General features: G+C 41.8%; 1 protein-coding gene and 1 long non-coding RNA gene across 8 annotated transcripts in view; both read right to left on the bottom strand.

Annotated features, from left to right (window-relative positions):
• Positions 1 to 12,392, bottom strand: part of KLHL13 (kelch like family member 13) — a 78,260-nt gene extending 65,868 nt beyond the window's left edge. For 2 of the 7 annotated variants that reach the window (XM_080553716.1, XM_080553721.1), the window contains exon 1: positions 12,247 to 12,365. Coding sequence is in view for 1 of the 7 variants with exons in the window: in XM_080553718.1 (XP_080409844.1) it covers positions 1,993 to 2,057 (65 nt within the window). In the remaining 6 variants the exon portion in view is untranslated. Of the gene's footprint in view, positions 1 to 1,992; positions 2,058 to 12,246 lie in introns of all 7 variants that reach the window. The other 5 variants (XM_080553718.1, XM_080553719.1, XM_080553720.1 and 2 more) reach the window with 5 other exon arrangements.
• Positions 12,393 to 13,843: 1,451 nt separating this feature from the next.
• Positions 13,844 to 18,622, bottom strand: LOC308177066. Its single transcript, XR_013938841.1, has 3 exons — positions 18,556 to 18,622; positions 15,785 to 16,016; positions 13,844 to 15,513 (listed from the first exon to the last, which is right to left on the bottom strand). It is a non-coding gene; the product is annotated as an uncharacterized lncRNA (long non-coding RNA).
• Between the last annotated feature and the right edge of the window lie 571 nt (positions 18,623 to 19,193).

Raw genomic sequence — 19,193 nt, 5'->3', positions numbered from 1 at the left:
GAGATGAGGTTTGGCTTTCTAATGGTACTTGTCTTAGAAACAGACTTTAAGAATCTCCCAAACACAAGGACCGTGAACACTAGTGCATCGGTCAAGATTTTGACACCAATAAACACCTCAAAAGAAGAGCCAGAGGACAAACCACACCATTTCTACGTAACTGATTGCAGGGGGGTGGAGGGAAGAACGACACAACCAAGACTATTTGAGATATCCTAGGTAAGAGAATCATTTCCATCCTTAAAATTCCTCTTAACTACATGCAGGATTATCCTGATATTACATAAATTTGTTCACAACTCCACAGGTAACGATGAGGTTCTGATCACAGAAAACATAAGTGAACTTTGTTGTGCACATGGTTACCTTTCAGACAGTGAGGCTTGCTAAATAGAACAGTTAAAAATAAGTGAACGTTTTATCTCAGAGCAGCATAACTTTAACTCAGTCTGGGACTACAAGAACTAAAGCTTTCACCACATTCTAGTAAGCTTTCAAACCTATCTTCTATTTTATAAAACTAAAAATGCATACATTTGTCCTTTTCAACTAAGCTGGACAAACTTATGAAAAAGCTGACAGCCATCAGTTTTAACAATACCTCCTTGTTTTGCACACACAACTTCGCACATACAAGGAACTGAACAGCTTCCTCTGTCATTATCAATTGTTCTGATAAATGACCTAATGCTACGCAATTTGCTCCACGATTATAATGTAACAATTACAGCATTCTTATTGAGGGAGATTTCCAAGATTTAAGGTATTAACGTTGCCTAACACTGCAAATATATTCACCAGCTTTTGAAAGCCTTATGTAAAAATTGCTCTCGTGAAAGGATTAAACATGACATGGTCAGAGAGTTCTACAAATGAAAACAAAGTATTCTGCATTTGAACATTTGTATGTTAAGCATTTAAACTGCTGTGAAGAGTTTAGACGCAAGAGCTGTTCATTTCCAATTGATTGTATCTATCCAATTCATGATATTCAACAATACAAAAGCCACCTAATTTCTGTCCCAGTAAAGGTTGACAAATAGTGTCAACAGCACCAAGCTCAGTTGAAATTTACACTTCACAAGCATGCTACTCACCCACACAGTCTCTCATAAATCATCTATTTTGTGCTGGGGAAAACTCAGCAGAATAATTTTTCAATGCATCAATTTAAGGATGCCTATTACAACATCTGGAAAAGGCTACATAAAGAATACAGATACATAAATATTTACCTACATATCCTTCAAACTGGAAAGTTTCAGACTACCAACACTAGAAAAATATCTGAATATTTTCACCAACACTCAAGATTATCTCTAAAGGTGCTTACTTTCTCGGATACATAAGCCATTTAATCAACATCTAACAAATGCTTCATATAAGGAAAACGCCACACAGAAGTCAGATATGAAAGGTCAGACCCAAGACCTGTTTAAACAAGCTTCCTGTCCAACATCAGACAATTCATGAGCAGCGAAAGTAACAACTAACATGACTGCATTCTAACAGCTTTCATCAGCCAGCGGTTTAGGGCCTTTATCACACAAACCGCACCCAGAACGTAGTTTTTAAGCACTCCACGATTCGCTATTTTCTTCCACTAATTTGTCTAGTCACATTTCAAGCTGCTGTGTGTCCAAGATATCACGTGACAATGGAGTCTCAAGATAATTATACACTAGATTAAAATGGAGTCTCACAACACGGTTACATATTACAGGAAAGCATCCTTCGGCTACCAACTCTAACTTCATGGCGCTCCTACTGGCTGCAGCGACTTCCCTAGCAGTTTCCCAAAGTCCTCCCCTAACAAGCCATACCTCTGATTTACTGTGCTACCTCTTCACTACATGAAAAGCTGGCAGCACACCCACCCTAACATAACTAGACAACGCATTGTGCAGTTTAATTGAGCAGGAACAGTTTCACTGGGGTTTAGCCATTTAAATAAGATTAGTTGCATACACAAAGCATCTCAATTTTTCTTACTGTTCATGGCAGGATCCCAGGGCTACGTTTCGCCATTCCCAAGTAGTCCAGGTTAATTTTGACATCTAGAACAAGGTTCAGGAAGAGAAAAAAGAATGTCACACACCTTTGCACACTATTATTCATTGTAGATGTTATTTTAAAGAACTGCAGGGTACATCATCTCCCACAGAGTTAACTATTGGTTTATGCAGCTCTTTGAGCTCTATCTCCACTGTGAGTGGAAAATTGGATAACCCCAGTTCTTGCCTGCGGGGAAAGTTCATAAAACTCACTACTGTCATGTCCTGCTCTTCTTCCATGTATACAGAGTATTTCATACACAATTCTGCAAGACCACAGCGGCAAATAAAAATCAATTTCAATAGTAGCGTTGAAGAAAGAGGTGTCAGAGACAGTTTTTGCTTTTAAGTTAGTCAGTCTTTCTGTGTGTCTCAGAAGAAGAACCACCATTTTACATAAATCACTAAATGCACAGAAGCCCCAGAAGACCTAACAGAAGTAATACCTTGCAACACGTCACTGAACCAAGCATGCTTTTTATAAATTCAACTCATGGTTGCTATTACAGCAGGAAACTATCTGGCTGGGCTTGCAAAAAAAAGTACAGGTTACAACAGAGCTGTAACAGTACAAAGTTACAGCGAAAGGTTTCACAGCCATTTGAAAGTCACTTTTCTGTATGGAATGACCAACTGGAGAACACAGGCTGAGAGGAAACGCTGCTTTTCTTTGTAACACTGAAGAGACAGTGGAGTCAATTGAAAATGAAAAACAGCCAGTCACCCCAAAACGCAAAGGACAGTTAGCAGTATTGTCATTTGCAATGGCAGCAATTTTTTTTTTTGTTCATTCTAATGCAGAGTGAAGAAACAATGGTAACAATGCTGCCTGCTTTTGCTTTCTCTGATTCTTCACTTTGAAGATCAAAATAATTAGAGCATTACATTTGGCATCTCGTATTCTCATATTCAGCTAGAATCAATAATTTGAGTCACACCTACAACGCAATGAAAGCATAAACACATTTTTTCAATTACAAGCCCTTCTCAACCTGAAGCAAAGCTACTCATCTAGTTAAAACAATACTAACAACAAAATCACATAGGAAACCACTCGTTAAACAGTAGTAACAGAAAAGAAACAAAACAGTAAAGACTGAATGTCCTGTACCAAAACAAAGGAGTTACCTGAAGATTAGATAAACTACTGCAGTCTTATTTCATTGTACTTTCTTCCTTCTGGTATCCCTCCTTAAAATGCATTAGTTTGCTTTTTACAGATGCACATTTATGCATGGCAGCCACCAGAAAGACCCATGTTCCAGAACTGAAGGAATATTAATGTGCCAGGGATGACACACACAATTCATCACAAAGCACTATACGGTTTGTTTCGGTGAAGAAAAGCAGAAAGATAAGAAATTAGAAAGTAGTTTCTGCTGGCAAGAAGCCCCCTAAGAACTCGGCATAAGAACCAGGCTTCCCACCATCGCGTCTGAGCATTTCACATAAACCTGCATCTATGCAAAGCGGTGTCAGGCTACTCCAGTGACACATACAAGCATTACAGTGGAGGTCTTTATGAGGGGCCCTCAGTAAAGAAAAACTAGAACAACGTCAGACTTGTTAGACACATCTGGGATGGCACTGAAACAATAAAGTCAATACAAAGACAGCGTTTTTCCTCCAGCCCACTCATTTTTTTCCTCCTCCTATTTCTTTTTTCCACCATTATTTATTCTTGACTCCATGTTCAGGAGCATAGTGTTGCCATGCAACCTCTTCTTTTGCAGTCTCATTTTCTGGGCCAACTCCCTCCTACCATTAATTGTACTAATGAATAAACAATCTAAACTACTAAAGGCAGCTGATTATAACCATAGTATGGACTCTTCTGTGTGCACATGGGGAAGACAGGACATGGCTGCACAGCACCCCTGCACCATGTCCCACAGCACCCACCAGCCTGGCAGCACAGTAAGCAGCATGCTAGCGCTATAGCCTGTTTAAGCTTTTACCCCACACCAGCAAATCATTACAGCCTAACCAGATGCTCTCTACAAGGACTCCAAAGGGGTTTGTAGGATTATTTGCTGTGGAAGAGCCACATTTATGCCTGCGGAGCATCCTTTTAGCTTGTGAACCTCTGCCCTGGATTTGGATCTCCTCCTAGATACAGCTGTGCCCTAGAAGAGCTCATCCCCCTCAGCTGCTGGTCGCTGCTGTCTGCCAGAAGGCTACCAGCTGAGCTTCTCTTAAGTACTTTCTAACCTATTTACTTAGGATCAACAGATAAAAGACCGATTATTTGGGCTGTTCAAACCATCCCAGCTTATTTTGGCTGTCATTCTGCAGAAGAGCTCACAATTGTCTCAACTGCCAGAGGTAAGGTTAATAGCCCCCTAAATGAAATATGTAACTTTTCTAAACCTGGGACTGATGTCTAAACCCAGAGAAGATATCTCTACCCACATCCCAAAAGAAACTAGGTCTCTTGGCTCACTCATCATCATCCAAAGAATTCATTTAAAAAAAAAAAAAAAGGTGGTCAAGTCTTGCTTATATATTTGCTCAGCCCTTTCCAGGGAAGCAATTTCACCTAGCTCCCAGAGAAGCTAACCTGCAGAGCTCCACATGCGGGGACAGCCATGTGAGCTGCATATTAACACTGCATGCAAGCCTCTGTCCTTGAAAGAAGATGAGATGCTGGTAAGACCCATCAAGTCGAGTTAAGCCTACAAGTTTTGAAGCACAAAAATGACACCACTATATTCTAAAGTTAGACTGCATGCTTAGCAAGACACTGCCTACGATGCTAACTGCTTTGTTATTCCCCTGTGTCCACCCCACCCACAAACCTCACAAAAATAACAGGTGAAAGAAAGACTACAGTAAGCATAGTAAGATTTAGGAACAGAAACTGCCTTTTTGTTCTGCATATGTGAAGCGCAGAATTCAAGGTCCTGAACCATCACTGTGGCTCTTAATCAGTAACATCATTTTTACAAGAAAAAAAAAAAAGAGGATAGTAACACCCTAAGTTAGATGTACTCATTAAAAAAAATACAGTTTTTCATTACTGATCAAAATATTTATAGAAAAAGACAAGTATTAAAGCCTTAAATTTAGCATCAACCAAAATAGCAAGCTTCCTAGAAGTCCATGCTATTAGACACACAGGTCAGCAAGAGCATTTTATTAATAAAAAAGCAAGGAATTATAACAAAAAAAAACTTCAGGGCCACTGTCTTCTTGTAAAAAGGAGACACTAAGGAAGTTTTACCACAGTCAGTTTAAAGACTCACTGCAAACTCCTCCATGTATTCAGCCTTACATTAAGAAAAGTTAAGCCATTCCTGAAAAAAAAAAAGATTAGCCTACTTGCAAAGATTTAAGCCAGAGTTTCTCATAGCAAGTGATATCACCAACATCACTGGTTGAGTTGATGACACTTTTCCACCACCTCCAAGATATCAGCTATCACAATTATGTCATTACTGCTCTCCTTTAAATAATAAAACTCCTGGTTTGGACATGAAGGACAAAATTTTCAGACTCAAGGGAAAATATGGTACCAAGAGCCACCTGAATTACGTAACACCCCATACTAACCCTTCTGTCATTGGAGGTGCCAGTGCTTTATACTGCCCATATCTAATTAAAGAGAGACAGTGAACACTTCACTTTTACCTTTACTCCTCCATGACAAGTGTGAGTAGCCACAAGAGACCGGTCTGATTTGCATAGCCACTGAGAAAGCAAATGTAAGGCAACTTGAGCAGTCTAGTAAATCGAATTCAATATTGTGCAGTTGTCTAGATTTAGCCTTCAGTTCTTTTGTAGCTCAAGTATTTAATCCAAAATTCATTGTTTGAAGGCATAAACTTGCAAGTCTTAGTTTATACAAAATCTCTCTCATGGGGCACATGCCCTGATAGAAATACTTCAGTTCCATTTAGTGCCATATAAAACCAAGTTTAGAATATTGGACACAAAAGTCCAGCTTGAATTTCTAGATTTAACATCATTTTAGATTTTTACATGACTGGTTAATTACAAATTCAACAGCAAAGAGAGCAAAACTGGTTACATGCTGTTCTTGTTAAAAGCTTTCAATATAAATGGGTAATAGCATTGGTAGTAAGCAACAGCAATACAACTACGTATCCATTTTGTAACTTCTAGTCGCCACCACATCAAAAGTTATTAACAAGTAATGAGCTGAAAGATGACTGGGGTGGAAACACGGGGGAAATAAACTATTAATATGTCTTCTACAACTCTGGCACCCACGGTAGATAGTCAACTTCTAAAAAAAAACACACACACAATATGTAGCGTAGGATTCTAAGCGCGTAGGATTCTAGCGCCACTTGTGGCTTTCTTTAAATAACGGATGTGCTACTCACTTCCTCTGTTCTATTCAAAATCTGTGGGCAGCCATAAACTTGCCCAGAACCATGCCTGTTTCGTAATAGTGAAGCTATTTAAAAGCCAGGTGCTGAGAAGCCGGAGTTGACAAGGCATACGAGCAACGCATCTCCTCCTCGCGAGCAGGATGCAGGCCAGTGCTCTGATTCCTCCCAGACAACAGCTTTCCCTCTCCCTTCTTTCAGTGCAGAATTCACGCTTTCACGTAAACTCAAGCTTCCAGTAAAACATTTACACGGATCATACAGTTCCCATGCAAGTAGAAAGCTAGCTTCAGAACAGCAGCTCGAGGAACACCTCTTCAAAGGCACCTGCAGACGCGACCAGTTGGAGGTGCGAGCGCCGCCGCAGTCCCGCCAGGCCGTCTGCTGCTGCATCCCTCCAGCCCCAGCACGCGCTGGGAGCAGTCCGGCCTCCCCTCCACTCACCTCCAGCCACATCATTCCTGCTCTACTTGTGGGAGCAATAGCAAGGTGTAGCCACAGGGCGAGTTAAGCCGATAAAAAACTTACTGAGTTAGCTTCCCATGAGATAAGCAGCATGAAAGCAATCATCCCACAAACAGGCAAGCGTTAGCCCTGCAAGGAGGTGCAGCAGCAGCTGGCAGCAGAGGCCAGGGGCAGGAGGCAGGACCACACGAAATAGCGTCTGGTAAGGTACCTGCAGCACCAAACTGTCTCCGAAGTGTCTAGCACCAGATTTAGCCCTAAGAGCTTGTATCTTCTGGTAATTTTTCAATCCTTAACAGATTCACGAATAAGTCTTAAAATTTTAAATTAACAACAGAAGTGAAAATTTGGCATTTGCGTCTTAAAGAATTATGTAAATATATAGAATACATTACTACGTACAACAAATAGAGCTTCAACTTTAGAGAGCTGGATTTTGTGCCAATACAGTAAAAACCTGCTGGATATTTCAGATCATTTTAACATACTGCTAGATATTTCACATTAGTATTACCAGATAAGGTCACTTCTTCAAAAGAATCAATGTTTCCATGATGCTAATGAAATGCACATGGAACACACTCAACTTGGAAACAGAACAGACCACTTACACGAAGATCCTAGAGAATAATCACGAAAATTGAACTGGATCAAAATGCATGTGTTTATCCTTGCTTTCCTGAACCTACAGGATTCACTTCTAAGAATTAACCACTATAAACCTCAAAAATTCTGTTTTTTATTCCCGTGACATGAAACCTAACCTTCCTTGTAACAACAGTTTGCACTTGTCCAGATGGAGGTGTAATCAAGCTTGTTTACAACATACCATGGTTTTCATTTGTCATCTTGCTAAGTCCTGGTCTGCAATTTCAGAGTGATACAGACTGATAAAATTGGCCTTCTCAGTTCATTTTTCTCACCAAGAACAAGGTACCAAAATTCTTCCCTTGCTTCAGCACAAAGATGGAAATTTGCATTCACAAAGAGGCTAACAGACTGTGATGCTGAGCAACGTAATAACTTAAAACATTTACTTTTAAACCCTCAGAGACAGGTACTCAAATCTTCCCACCCCTGGTTTTAACCATGAGAGCTGTGCAGCACATTCCCATACACTTTGTGCTGACAACTGTTCCATGAGCAAGGTGGAGCATAGAAAGAAGGCCTCTATCCTAAAGCAGCTTATAACTTCCACCTTCAAGCAAATTAAGAGATGTCCAAGAGACAGGACAAACAGGCACATACAGCAGTAGGATCCAAACAAAGGTGTCTGACACCTGTAGTTCCGCTGCTTTGACTGCTGACAGCCAGTTCCGCTTGTGGTCCCATCCACACCTGCATGAAAAAGACATGGGCAGTTTTGTCTTGTCTATAGCTGTCCATGTGCATCACCATGTCCGGGCACCTCTCCGGAACAAGGCCCTTTGGAGAGGAATGGCAGAATACATAACCTGTAAATCAAGCAAGCATAGAGCACCTGATGAGACTGATACTCTTTAATATGGAAATGGAAAAAGATACTAACTATCCACAAACTTTAAGCGACTACGAGATGGGGCAAAATCTGAGAACTTCTTCGACATCAAAACTTCTGCTTACTATCTATTTTCATTTCTACTTTCACCTGTACATAAGCATTCTCACACTATAAATTTTTCCTATTAAAACAACCAAGCAAAAAAGCTTTAAAAACAGGCAATGAACTAATTGGCACTGCCAACAAATCTCACATTTTTCACATCTATAGAATACACCACCAAACAGCTGCATCAATCACAAAGAAAAACTTACAACAAAAGCCCCAAGAAATCATATGACCAGCATCATTTGTATTTACAACAAAGCACTGTTTCCACAAAATGAAACAAAAAGAATTATTTCCTGCAGCAAGTTTAAAGCAAAAACATTGACTAACACCAAAAATCCATAGCTACTGCATTCTCCAAGAAAAATTAATACATCAGATTCACTTAAAAAATAGCTTCTCAAAATAGGCATCAAATTCTTTACAGTACACTGACCATGGGAAATTTTTCAAGTTTTCTTTGGATTAATCTTTGGAAACACATAAGCCAATTAAAGGAGTTGTATGCAAATTTTGTCCCAGTTTGCAAGCTCTTCTTGGGTTCACACAGATCCCTTCCTACCTCACAATCCAAAAGGTATCTTCAAGAATCCACTTCTGAAACATCCCCGTCACCAATATCAAGTCACACACTGCAAATCCCTGTATCCCACATCTCAAGGCACCCACAGCTTAGTTCACTTGTCATTCCCTTCTGACACAGGATACAGGCAATCTTCATTATGCAGCATAGGTGTGCTTTCACCCTAAAAAAGCTACTACTGCGTAGAACCCTTGGAGACAAAACATAAATATGCTTTATGTAAATAATTCAGATGAAAACAGCAAGTCTACAAAGTAGCTCTTATCCTGCATATCTATTGAAAGGACGCCTTTTTCCTCCAGAGACTATTATCTAACCTTTCTTTATTATCCCCTAGTTTTTCAAAGACACTTTGCTTAAAGATAGCAAATATAACATGAAAAATTTCTTACACACTAACTTTCTGAAGATTTCCATAAAGCGCTGATCTCCCCATTTTAAGAATTCTATTACATCACAAACAGCTGAAAGAAAACCACACAAATGTTTTCAGGCAGTATTCTGACAGTGTGATACAGCTGTGAGAATTTTAAAAAAGCTCAGAGCAGACAACCTTGAAAGAAAAGCAGAACATATGTTGCCCCATCTATTTCAGCTCTTACCTACCTCCCACTCACACTGACACCCATAAACTCTGTGCCAGATTTGTGATAAAGACATCTACCCATGCGAACCTAGCCTGGGGCCATCTAAGTCAACTTTCATAAGCTATTAAGAGTCATTAGAAAAGTTTTCTACTATTGATACAGTGCAACGGCCAAACATTGAAACCCTTCTCTCTGAGGCAACTAGCGTTTAACAAATGTTTCCATTTGTTGAATCTTGCCACGCTACAGTTTCTCAGAAAGTTTTGCCAGCACAGATATATCAACTAAAAGAGTAAAGAAAAAACATATGTACTAAGCATCACAGCTACTTCAGCACTATAACAGCAACGAAAAAGAGCATTTTTGACAACTTTGTTTATGGTGTTCGTGGAGGTGATATAGTAATGCTAGTAGAAACTTCTAGCAGGACACACTGCCAACTCATGCAGTCTCTACCAACGTTTCTTTGTAGTGTAAACTAGTTACCCCTTTCTAATAGCTGGACCACACTAACAACATACAGCCCCTGAGGTAACACTGTTGGAACTTTTCAGTGTTGAAAACAGAGGTTATGCCTTTATATCCAGGCATCCTGGGCTTGATCTCCACTGTCAAAGAAATATATACAAATGTATTATATTGACATACGCTGAATGCGAGATAGTTTGGTATAGGTTTTTTGTTTCTTTTTAAAAGAATGCCAGCATTTTTATCAGCTTGATGCAAAACAGAAGATGAAATATATATATATATATATTTAAAGTTACTACAGCTCAGAGGAAAAAAGCAAGGTTTTACTGTGTGCCCAATCCCACCATGCATCTAGCCAGCTCACATGCCAGTACAAGAGCCCTTTCTGCAGCAGCTACATTTCACTTCCCCTCTGAGTCCCCTTAGAGCTTAAAGAAGGATTCATCATCAGCCTCTTACACACTGCCTTCTACAGCAGTATCAGCTGAACATACTCCCTCCCTGCTTCGCCCCACTCAGCCTTGTGGTAAGTAAGCCTCACAGGCTGTTTGAGATAAGCCCAGTGCTCATCGTCTCCCCAAGGCCACGCCGTGCCATCATTTGTGGGACCGCACTGCAAACTGAATCAGCGAGTCTCTTCACAATCCTTGTTTTCTAGCCAGTTCGCTGACCTAAGTTCACTGATCTGCTTCATGCCTGGGAATCACCAAAAGCTGTGCCAGTGTGACCACAAGCAGCAAAATTCCTCAAGACGCCATTACTGCTACAGACTAGGTACAGCTGAACCATGGCCTCAGATGACTTGGAATTTAGTGAACCTTTTGCAGAACTGCAGAAGAAACACAAGAATAATAAAAAAACGTTGGCTTGGGCAAAGTCACTCTAATTCATTTTTGACACCTGGTGTTGAGCCAGTGCTCACAAGAAACAGTCTTGCTTCTTTGAAGCAGAGCAGCATGCTAATTTGTGCTGGCAGCTCGCTGCAATTTTTTGAACTTCAGAAGTGAAGGAAAATGTTTCGAAGCACGATTTTGAAAATCACAGAATCAAAGAGATCATAAGTGCATTCAGGACATCATTTAGTCCTAGTTACTATCCAAACTTTCCACTATCACCACTCTGCAGCGTATTAAGTGGGACCGCAGAACAGGCTTTACCGTGAAATCAGAGAAGTGGGGAGAGCGCCCTGAAGGTTCTTCATTAGCATTATCTCTGTGTGTAGCTCACTGGGGAAAGAATAAGGAAGACTCCTCCGTGGCATCCTATTCAAATTCATGAGCCATATTTAAATGGGTGAGGGAGATATTTCTGATGAGCACTTCACAGCGAGTCCAAGCCAGCATCAGTTTCATTAACGCTCAGAACAGCCAAGCTCGAGAGACCTTTGCCATCCAAAGCTGATGTGCACCTTGCGTCTCCTGAGTTACACACAGAACCCAAGTCAAGAGTCCACGGGCTCTCAAGTTAATATCCCTCTTTTCTCACGAAGACAAAAAGTCCTGAACAGGACCTGATAAAAGCCGCGCTCGGCCTAAATTTTACGCGAGTAGGGTGAAGAGAAGACCAGCAACTTAATTACAACCCACAGTTAGTTCCATCCCCATCCCCAATGGCTGCACCCTGGAAACAACCCCCAAGACTCCTTCCTGCACCCAGAGCTCAGCCGCCCTATTTAGCGCCCACAACACCCCCCCACCCCCGACGAGCAAAAGAGCCGGGGGGGGGGAAGCCAACGACCACCGGGGCCGCAGAAGAGGACCGGGAAAGGCGAGCCGAAGGCGCTGTGAGCCCTCGGAGGCGCACGGAGCGCCCGAGCCCCGTCCCGGAGCCAAGGGCCGGCGGCGCTGAGGGCAGCGCCAGCGGGGGCAGCCCCGCTCTGCCCCCTCCGCGCCCCCCCCCCAGCCCCAGGCCCCCGCCGCCCGCACTCGGGGCAGCCCCGGGCGCACCGCGCCCCCCCCCTTCCCCCCGCCGCAAACCGGGCGCCCTCCCCGCAGCCCGCGGCTGCGAGCGGCGCTCCCCTCCCCGCGTCCTCGGGGCGCAACGGGCAAAACCCTCCCCGCCGCCGCCGCCGCCGCTGCCTCGGCTCCGCGGGACAAGCGGGGAGCGCACCCCCCTCCCCCACCCCGCGCTCCCCCTCCCTCACCTGCGAGCCGCGGCCGCCCACCCGGCCCCGGCCGCGGGCCCCGCACCGGAGCGCTCCCAAAGTCCCGAGCCCGGCCCGGGAGCGCGGCCCCGCTCCCCGCGCCCGCCCGCCGCCGCCTGGCCCCGCCTCCCGGCACCGCACGTCACCGCCCGCGCCAACATGGCGGGACACCGCGCAGGCGCCTGAGGCAGCGGGGCGAGGGGGGGGAAGGAGCGGCGGGCGGGGCGAGGGGAGGGGAGGAGAGAAGGGGAGGGGAGGGGAGGAGAAGGGAGGGGAAGGGCGATAGAGGGGGCGTGGTTTGGGAGGAGGCGAGGCTGTGGGGGCCGTAGGGGGCCGTGGGTGCCGTAGGGTGCCATAGGGTGCCGTAGGGTGCCATAGGGTGCCACAGGGTGCCACAGGGTGCCACAGGGTGCCAGGAGCTGGCAGCGGGTGTAGGGGGCTCGGTGCTGGTCCCACACAGCCGTGTGTTCTCCTGGCGCAGGCCCATGTAAAAGTTCCCCCGAATCAATTAAAAATCCTTTTTAATAAGAGTTATCGTGCCTACAAGTTACACTGCGAAGCTCAGCTAATACAAGCAGTGGGTGTACAAAAATAGCTTCCAGTTGGGATTAATGTGGGATCAGCTTTACTAGCAAGTGAAAGGACAGTCCCAAGCTGCTCTCCGGACTGTAGCATTCAGTGCTGGAAAGCTCGGAATTGCTTCACCTGCTCTTGTAGCACTGCAGTATGGTGAGGTTTCCTCACATCACAGTTCTCTCTTTCACGTGGCCCTCATTTGGGGACTGCCGTTCTGCTGCTGTTCTGCCTGCATTGTTTCCTGTAAACACAGCTTCAATTACTAAACCCCCAACACTCAGCAAATTTTTGACTCTAGGTAATCCTACGGTAATAACACCCTAGTTAAATCCAGTCAACCTTAATGAAGATACAGGAATTTCAGCAATGCAATTGAGGGCAGAACTTGCTGCAAAATTAATTATGAAGCCCTAGCATGGCTTCTCATGGCAGCTCTGTAACTTCGGCTTGGTAAATATTTTTGTCTTGAAAGATGCCAGCTTTAACCTTAAAGAAAAGGTTATGCAAAATTTGAGAACATGCCATACCATGTGAGAGTTGCCCATCCCCAATGTTGCTTGCTTTTAAAGCTGTCTTTTATATAGAAATTTTCAAAACTGGTCTGTTAAAGGCAGTGCATCATCTCTGTCAGAGGGAAACAGTTTCTAGTTAAGTAACTAATGGATTTTGCTATGGATAGTTTCAGGTTCACTTCTGTTCTCCTCACATCATTAACATCAACTGAGGCAAACTTCAGCACAGAAAACCAACTTATCACTACACTCAAGCTGACAAGAAATTCAGCGTCTCGCCTGCAGAAGAAAGCATTTTTTGTGTAAATATATTCTGACTTCTGTCCGCAAAAATGACCCCTTGATAAGCCAATACCTATCTCTACTTCTCCACAAAACTTGGGAAGAGAAGCATCTCTGCTGAGAAAAGACACTGAGATTGTGACATGCAGGAGATCTCACAAATGTTCCCAAACAGAAGAAAAACTCTTGGGACTGCTTACTCACAGTGTTTTACAAATGGCTTGTAATTGTGAGTTCTTCATCTTTTTCCTTACTTATCTCCATTAGAAAGAAAGTGAAATCTACCTTTTAAATAGACTGTAGTTATAAAGCACATACCCTTTAAACACAAAGCTCTTGCAGCTCTTTGTACTCACAAGGCAAGGTAATGTCTCCAGTGCACATTTAACACAGGCTCTTGTCCAAGTTTCAAGCCGATCCCACATTCCTAGCCACACAGAAACTTTCTGACCCTCATTGCTTGCTGACATGGCAGAAGGTGAGGTTTTTTTACAGCCCAGGTTCGATCTCAGTTCATATTTGAATATACCGTTTTTTCTTTTTTTTTTTTTTTTTTTTTTTGCTAAGGACTTGGCGAACGAATCAGGTGTTCCAATATTCTTCTAGCTGTTCCACTCTGAACACCAGGCAAGTTTTCTGAGACTTATGCAGGGCCTCACAGCACCAAGGCCCATGAAAATTCCTCTGGAAACCCCCAGGAGATCACAGCACAGCAAGGAAAGCAAAGGGCTGGAAATCTCAGTTCATCTAATCTATGTTTTGTCACTAAGGATTCACACTTTTTGTGAAATGCAGTCTTACTGAAATTACATGTAGTAGAGCTGCTCAAATGTTATTTTGTTGTTAATAAAATTATTCTAAAACACTTTTCTACAAAGTTTTGATATCTCTGTTATGTATTTCTTTGTGAGAAATTCAACTTAAATTTGCTGCAGAATCTCTCTGTCATCTCAAACTATAACCATGACACAAGACAAATATACAAAATTACTAATATAAAACTACTTGCAAGGTAAGTCCTTCATACATGATTTTACCACCACACTGTAATCACAAATGCTTCCTATTAAAGTCTACATATAGTGTAATTCCTCTCAAAACACCATTCTAAGTACTTATGCCCACAAATCAGACATTTGATAACTGCATTGAGCACAATTTATTGTCACACTATATATTTTCAACATCTAACAGCAGTACAAAGAATGAACAAAACTACCAGTTCAGACAACCACATTTATACTCACTTTACAGCCATTTTGCATTAATATTACAAATTAGACAAAGAGAACAATACCCATTAAGCAAGAGTATTTCTCGTTCCAAAATTTTACTTGATTTATCTAAAAAGAAAAAATAATTCATACCCAGCACCTGAGCTATAAGCATCTCATTCTGAACATATGCCATAAATTATAACAAAGTCTGTTATAAAGCTGAATGCAGAACTTGGGTGGAAGAGGAACTAAGCTCTATTAAGCTTCAATTGCTTGTGACAAGGTATATTCATTATTTGCAGTTCTGTAGATATTTGCTGGTGAACTTGGCTTGAGCATGTGAGTAGTTCCAGTGGAAGTACCCACACACACGTACTTACAGCAGCCCTTCCCCAGCTGTTCTGACTTGCTTTGACTGCCAAAGAGAACTGCACAATCCAGGCCCCCTTCTACAAGTGCTCCGAGGGCAATGCTTTAGGCAGAGGGGCATCCCTCTGCCACTAGGTCTTGAAGTGAGCTCGTGCTCCATGAGCCCTGCTTTTGCTTCCCGTTCCCCTCTTGGCATTTTTGTGTGCTGCAGTTTGGAAAACAGTTACTTTCAGGATCAGGTCCGTTATGCCTTCTCTGCAGTGAAAATGTTCTGTTCCAACAGATCTGCATATTCATGCCACAGTAACAGCCTGAAAAAGATAAGAGATGAGGTGCATATATGTCAACCGCTAAACACAGGAAACAATTTCCGTTAAGAAATCATCCCCTTCAAGTATTGGTAAAGCTGTCAACTTTCCCCCTCACCCACAGCTATAGCCATCTTGATTCCATCCATATGCACATCTTTCACCATATTTGCAAAGTTCATGGACTAGTCTGGTCCCTACTAATGCACAGCAAATCCTGCATAGCCATTTTTTCCAAGTCATGTTAACCTGGAATAAAAAGTCACGTTTATACCTGTTCAGGGGAGCTCTCACAGGCAGATACCACAGTGTTCTGTTCCATCTCCATTTCCAGCAGCAGTCACGAGGCAGCAGACGTTTTCCAGGAAGCCCAGCATGAAAGTGTCTCTCCCATTTCCCAGGTATTTCCTGCAAGGAGAGGCTGTGCCCCAATCCAGAAGTGCAAACTGCAGACAAGCTTGGTGCCCGAAGTGGAAAAAGGGAAGTGCCAGCCTTCCAGGTTGGTGCTTTAGGGCAGAGAAGGAACTATAAGCTGGGTGGGTGGGTGACTTGTATGCAATCTTGTAGACACGCCCTCAAAATAAATTACACTAAAAATATATTAAAGCTTGGTGTAAAAGGTATTTGAAATGTCTTTGAAATTTGTTTGAAATTTCATGTGTGACCACACAAAACTACCAGATGTATCACAGTTTTTCTCTGTCCTTAGAAGAGGAAATATCTGCCTGCTCTGTGCTGTCCAATACTAGCATTTTAAATGACAGTTACAATACAGAAAAACTATTCATGTGCAAGCCTTGATTTTCAACTTTTTTCACCATTCACACTCATTTCCGCATGTGCAACAAGGGTAAAACACCAACCTAACAACTGTTTTTTTTGATACCACGTTTAACATCCTCCCTCTCCTCGCCGTTGGTACAATCTCCCACCACAGAAATGACAAGTATTGGGGCAGCAGAGAATCACACACAGTTTTGACAGTCTGCCCTTCTCTTCCAGGCAAAAATGCAACAGAGCAAGGAACAAATCAGCATAAACATCAATGCTATTCTCAGAGAAACATTTTCAATGTAAATGGAGCATTTCACTAGAGAGAAACAGTCAAAATATTAAAATATGTAGGAAGAGGGAATTATTTTGGCCACCAAGCATTAAAATTCATCGTGTGTGAAAAAACGCAAAAACATTCAATATACAATTGATCAAAACCTTAGGAGTTTGGAAAGATAAATGAAATGTGAAAAGAGTGAAAGGAAGGATGGGAAAATCAGAGGAGACTTCTGCAGGGAGTACAGTCAGTAAATAACATTCTGGCAGAAAGATGGACAGCCAGTGCAATCTGAGGTTTAAATGCCTCAGGAATTTTGAGTAGTTGCAAAACTCAACATAGCACCTATTAAGACAGTATCTGACCTAAATGCACCACTTACATCCTTACATTGTCTGGTGCTAAAGTAACGTCCATAATTTGGAAACATGAAGGACCAAAGTAAAAATAACACTGACGTTTTAATACCATTTTTTAAAGCCAGAAGTGATAAGACTGCTGATTGAGCTAGTCTTTACAAGAAATACGGTGGATCTTATTTTTATGTCATATAGGCTTTGTATAAATGAGTAAAGTCAGGATCAGAGAGCCCATTGTTTCCTTTCATCACCATTGCGCAGTCTACAAGTTATCATGGTGAACAAACAAAATGTTTTACACTCTTAGTCTTGCAAATTCTTGTAAGATTGCAACATTTACATTTATAATAAGGACTTCCTCATCTTTAGTGTTTTGAAAGACTTCCTTGGACACATAAGCACTGACAAATAACAAGCCTTTATCAACTGCAGTCTTCCAGTCCCTGGCCATAGTCTTCCTTTACTTCTAAGGATTTCTTTCAAAGAAAATATATAGCAGTGAAATTTGCTCATTTCCTCCAAAGTCATTTTACAGTTCCTCTTGTTCTTCCTCCAGCTAATCTCAATGAAGCAGAATTTTAGACTTGGAGGAGCAGATATTTTTAAAATAGACTTCTTTATGCTATCAAAATATAAGCATCTGTCAGATGACCAGTGATTGGTCAGCAGAGGTAGGGAGCTTTGCAAAGCTGTAGGCAGTGCCCGAGGACTCAGTCAAGCTGTTTGTTTGGCAATTCAGGTGTTTTTCTACAATAACATTTATTTGTAAGTCATAAAGGCATTTTCTTGTAAATTCTTTCATTGCTGTCTTTGAGATATATTTTTATAAAGACTAGAGGGGCTACTTAATTTCTGAGTTGTATTGTTTCTCCGCATATCTCTGTTTCTTAATTTCTGAGACAGTAAGGAGAGGGGTGGGAATTTGAAGTTTGAGACATAGATCATAGATTTTCAGTAAGTTGAAAGTTTCAGTTATCTGAGTTTTTAAGCCAGACTTGTATCTTCATGCTCCTTTTTCCAGCGTCTTGTTTTCTGTCTCACTTTTACTGTCTTGGGAAAAAATAGCCAAATGTAACTCTTTTTCATTATTGAGCAATAACCGAAGCAATGCAAGTAAGGAAATGCTCCAAAAAATGTCAAAGGAAAAGAGCAAAAAAACAATGTTCAGGTTCAGCTATACACATTTCCAAAATGTACTAAGATACAGCTTTTTTCTTTAAGTATCTATACAGTAAAACATGCAAACATTAAGCTTTGAGGTGCTATCATGGTGTTGCTTTATCATTCATTAAATAATTACTTTCTTTTTTAGCATATATAAGTTCCAAGAGCCAACAACAATCTGGGGCTAATCAATGTCTTCTACAATTTGTCACTGTTCTTCTGGTTTGGGCAATAACTGCAAAATGATTTGCACAGAATCACTAGTCACTGAAGATAACTATTTCCATCACCATAGATTAGTTCCAGGCTAAACAGTTTATAATAGTACATTTATATGCCTTTTTTCCCCACTGGCAAATGGTACTAATTCCTTGTGTGTGACTGCAGGTAGACTTTAAGAACAAGAGGAATTTTTACATTTTTTTCTCAAACTTCAGTAAAATCATCTTGCTTTTGACTCATAAAACTTACATAAAAAGAGGAAACAGGGAGCTCAACACTCCTCGTCTTGCCAAGAGTCAGGAAGGATAAAGAAGCACACTTTCACCTCCCTTCCTGTTCCCACAGGTGGGGATGGATAAGGAACAAGCACCAGCAGAGGAAGCTCTGCTCCAGCCAACACAGTTCAACAGGATGCAGGAAAAATGGCCTGTGCCAGATATGGGGCTTATGTATAAAACTTCCCCTGGAGCACTAGGGAAAACAGTGACTTTGGATGAAGTAATAGAATAGTGCAATCCTTTCTCAAGGTGTGTGGCGTAACCCATACACTAACTTGGAGCCTGGATATTTCTTCCCATAGAAGAAAGCAGTACATCTTTGTTTCCTTCTACATGAGCACTAAGGGTAAAAAAAAAAAAAAAAAAAAAAATTGGAAAATAACAACCCCTGTGTGTCTTATTAAATTATCATTTCTCACATGATATCAAAGCAAGATACAGACTTCTGTCATATGTGCTTTTTAGTATCATGCACAAATGATTAAAAGCAAGATTTTTCTTGTCTTCTGGAAACACGCTGATTTCTGGAGTGCTGCTGATGTGCACAAGATCTGATCAAAGGTGGTTAAGACACAATATAGCTATGTTCTAGCAGAAGACCTACTGTTA

The sequence above is a fragment of the Anser brachyrhynchus genome, assembly GCF_964034855.1.
Source record: "Anser brachyrhynchus genome assembly, chromosome: 13".
NCBI classification, from domain to species: domain Eukaryota; kingdom Metazoa; phylum Chordata; class Aves; order Anseriformes; family Anatidae; genus Anser; species Anser brachyrhynchus.
Note: the sequence above shows the minus strand (reverse complement) of the source record. Positions and strands in the feature narration are given on the sequence as shown.